This window comes from Scomber scombrus, chromosome 14, assembly GCF_963691925.1.
Source record: "Scomber scombrus chromosome 14, fScoSco1.1, whole genome shotgun sequence".
In the NCBI taxonomy this organism is placed as follows: Eukaryota; Metazoa; Chordata; class Actinopteri; order Scombriformes; family Scombridae; genus Scomber; species Scomber scombrus.
This window is the reverse complement of record NC_084983.1, coordinates 23,035,423-23,041,400: the sequence shown is the minus strand read 5'-3', so window position 1 is coordinate 23,041,400 and position 5,978 is coordinate 23,035,423. Positions and strand designations below refer to the sequence as shown.

General features: G+C 38.7%; 1 protein-coding gene across 1 annotated transcript; it reads right to left on the bottom strand.

Annotated features, from left to right (window-relative positions):
* Positions 1–252: 252 nt before the first annotated feature.
* On the bottom strand, positions 253–5,542 carry yipf5 (Yip1 domain family, member 5). Its single transcript, XM_062433617.1, has 6 exons — positions 5,462–5,542; positions 4,217–4,340; positions 3,814–3,986; positions 2,081–2,226; positions 1,776–1,957; positions 253–1,492 (listed from the first exon to the last, which is right to left on the bottom strand). The coding sequence occupies exons 2-6, from the start codon at positions 4,330–4,332 to the stop codon at positions 1,330–1,332; spliced, it is 780 nt and encodes a 259-aa protein (XP_062289601.1). The 5' UTR covers positions 4,333–4,340; positions 5,462–5,542; the 3' UTR covers positions 253–1,329.
* Between the last annotated feature and the right edge of the window lie 436 nt (positions 5,543–5,978).

Genomic DNA, 5,978 nt, shown 5'->3' with positions numbered 1-5,978 from the left:
ATATTCAAAATGACAATGGTGGGGATCAAAGCGTACAGGTCTACTGACCAACTGTGGAAAAAAAAACTCTGCTCAATTTCGTGGAAAATTGTCCTCCTGTATCACGCACACACTTCTCCCAGTGTATGCTAGCCTTTTTTCAAACATCCATAAGTCAAAAAGCCAAATAAAACCCGTTTCAGCTTCTCTTTAATAAAGATTACACCACTTGTGCTCGACCCTAAGATGTACTGTTTAATATCACAAAGCCGATAACCTTCAAAGACAACTTTAATGTGCATGAGAAGACATGAACAGATGACACATCAAAGCATACAAAGTGAGTGGACTCAAAATAAAGATTTAAGAAATGTAAAGGACGCAAACTAAAGCATCCCTTTTGTTACTGAAACATGCCTGTAACCTAGACACATAAAGTATCTCAAAAAATATCAATTGTCAATTTCTAATCAAATTCGTTTGGTTTTGAAAAAGAGATAAAAGCTTTTGTGCAAACTGTATTTTTGTCTTATTGAAAGGCATCAAAATTCATATGAATCTCAAGAGAATAAAATAAAACAATACACGAGGGAGATAAAGCGGTGCTGCTGTTTTTACAGTGATAAGCAAATGGTGGCATTGATGGCTCCTCAGTCCTGGAGAAAAGATAGTAAGAAGGAGGGCCCCCTTCAAGTTTTCTTTCATCCTTTCTGGGTGAAGAAGTAGTATGAGCTACTGTAGTCTTGTGCGGAAGGAAAGTTGGTGTTTCCCTTAGTCTTGCAGTTGTATAATCTATGCCAGGGGGCCTGAAATGGCTCATGAAAGTTTTTGCAAAAATCATTACATGTGGCTCCAAATTAGGTTGCACGTTTGCTGAAGGTTTACATATCAGTCCCTCCTGGAAACTGAGATCATGTTCCCATTTGTGTCCAAATTACATTGTCTCCTCCCCTTCCACTGGGTGAACTACTTGCTTGTTTCTGTCCCCTTCATGTCCTTAAAATCATAGGACTGTACTAAGCTGTTTAAAGGCTCGACATGGTCCACAAGAGTTATTTTTTTCACCAGGTTTATTTGACAGTCCTCTCCTTTAAGATGCATGAAGGGAGCGAAGGTGGTGAGAAGACCTGAGTGAGACGCTCCAGCCTGCAGATGGTGAAGTCGGAATGTGGTGAGAAGTGAAGGCTTATGAAAGGAAAAACTTTTAGACCATTTTAGACTGGAGCTCCCATTTTTTTCTGTAATAATAGTTTAATTAGCCAATAATGACACTAGTTATACCGACACTAATTAGACTGAAATTACAGAAACCGCGGAGCAGTTATTTTAAACTGTTATGCAATGATTTCTCTAGAAGACAGAGATGAGTGCAAAGACCCCGTATAGGAGAGCGCAGGGGTAAGCAACCAACAGCTGCTGCCCATCCATGGCCAACGCTGAGATGAAGATCTTTGAGGCTGAGAAACTGCACCAGCCAATGATTGATGCTGTTAGTATAATTCCCAACATGCCCCTAAAGCAGACGAGAAGAAAGCAGGAGGTTAAGTTTGAGTATTTTAACAGTTTAATGTAGAAAAGCAATGTTTTTATAGCTTTTAAAATGTACAGCTATTTGTGAAGCTCTGATTTAACACCAAACAAAAGTTAAAATAATGGGAAAATATAAGTTTAGCTGTTTTTAAGCAACCAAGTGTCATTTAGAGGTCTCACTATACCAATATGATAAAACCCTATCTTGATAGTTTATAAACATTAAATTAACATCCATGAACTACACTGTTTTCCTGTGTACTCACTGTAAAGAGAGGAGGACTCCAAAGCTGGATAGGAGGATCATGGGGAGGAGACAGTATCCAAGCACGCTTGCCACACAGCCGAAGGAGACGCCTGTCATACTCATTAGGTTGAGAAGGCAGTACATGCCGAGGCAGCCAATGGCACTGATACCGTACACATAGCCAAACTGGATCTTACCTGACTGTGAAAGTAAAAAAAAGAAGAAAAAAGACATACACATCATCAGATTTGGATACACACCTACATGATGACAGCTGTACAGATATATATTGTTTGTAGTACAAGTTGTAGAAGAGTGATTTACCAGGAGGAGTGTAGCTCCGAATGCCAAACAGAAGACCATTGGGCCAGCCAGGTCTGTCTCATTCATGATGCTGCCGTCTGCTACCTTCATCGGATGGAGCACCGTCAAAGTCTTCTGCCAGATGTGGTCAAAGTTGATTCCTAATTCTAAGACAGAACAGAGAAAATACACATCAGACATTTTGGATGCTGGAACAATGATAAAACAGAGTCAATAAGTACAGAAAACTTGTATTGGAACTTTGAAAAGGATGTTGATGATTGTGAAGCTTTGAGTTGCGTTAGGTTGAAACTATCATCTACATTTTCATGGTCTCTACACATGAGATATAGCTACCACCATCTCACTGTAGCAACATCACAGCATATAAAAGTACACAAATGGACGAGACGCAGCAAATGAGAAATAAAGATTGATCCCGAGCCTGCAGCACATTTCTGAGAGTGGAGATGTAACTACTGTGAATGGAGTCTTGGATGGCTCAGTCCAAATATCAAGCCCACAACTCAAAGTAATTAACAGATAACCTAATTTAACTGCAGTAGATGTTGAATACTTTATAACCAGAATTTGAGCATTTCCATAATGCTAACTTCCCTCACAGAAAAACGCATGAACCAGTCTCTTCATATCAAATGGTATATACAGCACTTGTGTCTAGATGTCTTATTTAAACTATATTCAATCAAGAAGTTGAGTTTATTGCAATGACTAACATCATGTTCATTTTTTAAGCCTGCAGGGTGCAGAGCTCAGGCAGAAGTAACAGCAATCACCTCTGTGTTCATTGACAGTTGATATGATCATTGATCAGCACTGGGGCTATAGGGTATGATACAGGATTGCGTATGAAATGACCCAGTCTGTTATAATGAGACGTGGTGATGTCCTTTCATTGTACGTAGGGCTGCAACTAATGAACATTTTTATTACCGATTTATTTATTTTTTTATTTACTATTTTTATAATAAATGATAATGCTTTATTGTACAAGAGAATATAAAATGTTGTAGGTGAGGGGACTTTGCTGGTGATATGTGAGCTCCTCAGTATATATACAGTATATAACAGCTTGTATTTATGTAAAACTGTCTGCAAAACTGATTTTACTTTCTTGGAGATTAGCTGATGTAAGAAAATATATGTACTGGGGATTAAATAAATCAAACCACATAATTAAATTGCTGCCATCATCTCATTACACATTTGAACTTAACATTAGTATCCATTCATGTGCTGGATTGTGGGTAGCTGCACAGCATGTACAGTATGTCTATGACAGTACTTCAAAATTTTGGAAAAGTCGGGCCCATCAATTTTGTAGTCACACTGGCCGGTAGCCAGCCTTTGGTCTGCCAGGTTTTTGTACTCTATTCTCGATTCTCTGAATCTCAAAAAGGTGAATGAAGCTTTAATTTCATGCTGTAAGAACAGATTTTTTTTCTGGTGCTCTGTGCAACTATTTAATATTTTCATTAACAGATTATTTTAATGCCAGTTGGAGAACAGTATTCAATTTGCAGTGATATGAAACAAAAATAAAGAAAATCCTCACTTTTGAGAAGGAGGACCTATAAAGATAGTCAGTTTTTTTTCCAATCCAGAGACAGAATAACAACCAGTTTATAATTTAACAGTAGCCGTATTCCTGCACTCTCAAATGAGAAAATAAACAACAGGGAGGAGCTTTACAAACAGTCGAAGAAGTAGCTTCCAGATTATGGTCCACCTACCTTCTAACAGTGGTGGCTCGTCATCGAAGCTGCTCCCATACATGGATTGTGACGGGGATGGGGTGTAGGTCTGTGTGGGCTGGAAGATTTGTCCTGTGTATGGCTGTTGGGGCTGCATCATCCCCGGGGCAGTGTATCCCATGGGCTGGGAGTAGTCATACTGACCATATTGTCTGGAAAACACACAACAAAAGATGTTCAACAAAACTCTTTAAATGGCAGGACAGTAAGTGACTGCCTCAAATTTGTATACTTGTCACATGAGTACAGCACACAAAGAAAACATGCACTTAAAAGATGTCAAACAAGGTGTATGTTCAGATAATTAAATGTTAGGCAGGGCACATAAATTAGTTATAATGTTGCTCCCAGAGGTGTCAACAGCTGAGAGACAATCCCTTACTTGTTCTGGACGTTGTCAGTGTTGCTGTTGCTGTAGCCATAGCCGGCCTGGTTTTGGTCATCTACACTGTAGCTGGACTGGTAAAAGTCTGTGTTGAAGCTGTCAAACCCTGACATCTCGCACTCTGTCAACGGGACAGAAACAGAAACACGACTTGTTAGGCAGGATGATGTTTATCAAGTGAACCACCTCCAGACTGGTTTATGTGTCCATAGATCTTTAAAAAGGATCCCTCCCTCTTTTTTTCAGGGCTTGTTTTTATTTAATCATCAGTTTCATACTCACTCTACTCGTAGCTCTTGTCTTCTAATGTAATCCAATACAACAGCTCTGACATAAAATCCATAAACTCTTCTTTGAGTAATATGAATACTTCCTAATATTTTGTCCACCCTGGAGGCAAAATATAATGCATTTCATTATTATGCTCACTACTAGTACACCACCACCCACTAAGACCTCAATAATAAACAAAGTAGACTTATCACCTTTCTGACAAACTGAAAATGTAAAAGTTTTATAAAAGAAGAAGTTATGGCACAAGTGTTTCCTTATAAAGTGCTCGGATAGACTAAAATATGCCCACAAATGCTTGACTCACGTAAAACATATAAGCTTTATGTGTGGGTTAAAAAACAAAAAAAATGAGCCTCTCAGTGAACTTAATGTGTAGCAGCAAAGAGAAAATGTGAATGCATAATGGAGTGAACAGCGATAACAAGACATTTAACTCGTAAACTCATGGGCCGCTGCCAATTTAGTAGCTCAAGTCGCTCTCTCTGTTTTTTTTATTTTTTAAATACCCATAAGGACACATTTCGGTTGCCAACTTACTTCTTATTGTTGGTTAAAATGACATTCACGTTACCGGTGTATCATTTTAAGATAACTGTGAGCCAAAGTAGCAGCCACGCAGTCAACTTTAAACACAAAACCAACACCAACATAGAGTGTAGCCAGTCTGTTGTTCACGCCACTCTTAACTTGACTGTATTACCTATTAAACCACCCGATAATCACCCCTTCATAAAGAATAATACTGTCAGAAATACAGACAAAAAGAGGCTAGTCTTTGGGTGGCTAATGTACCGTTAACTCAGGTGCTAGTTGATTAGCTAATGCTAACCACAGTAGTTGTAGAGAGCTGGCTTGTGTGTCCACCGGTGGCTTTAAATGTCCATTTTAACTTTGCATACACATATATTATTGTCGAGTTATAAAAGCATCGCTACTGCCAACACTTACCTTTAATGTTTGAGGGATCTCCTCAGAGCCCTGCCAACTCGGTTGCGCTTGCTACGTGTCAAGATAAAAGGTAAATCTTCCGGGATGATACGTAGCCGACGGGAAGCTGTTAGGGACAATCACAAATTGCCCTTTGCAGAATATGTGAGGCCTCCTACAGACGATTCATGGAATTACATGATAGATAAAATGTGATAGTTAGTCACCAATGTTAGGAGCAGGTACAATAGGTTGGCAGGGTGGACTGGATTATCTCAGAGAGGCTTCTTAAGATCTCTTTAAGTCCCCAGTGGAAATTGGGAAGGTTATTTGGAAATGTGATAGGTTTCAGATTACTAGTTACCCCATTTAAAATGTAATAAGCAATGTTACTATTTCAATTACTTAATTAAAGTAGTGTAATTTATTACATTTGATTACTTTTTTAATTTTCTAATGAATGTTTTCAATTGCTAGGGTAAGTGTAACTATCCATTAAGCCCACCAACATCTAAGTTCAGGTGTTTTTCATTGATAC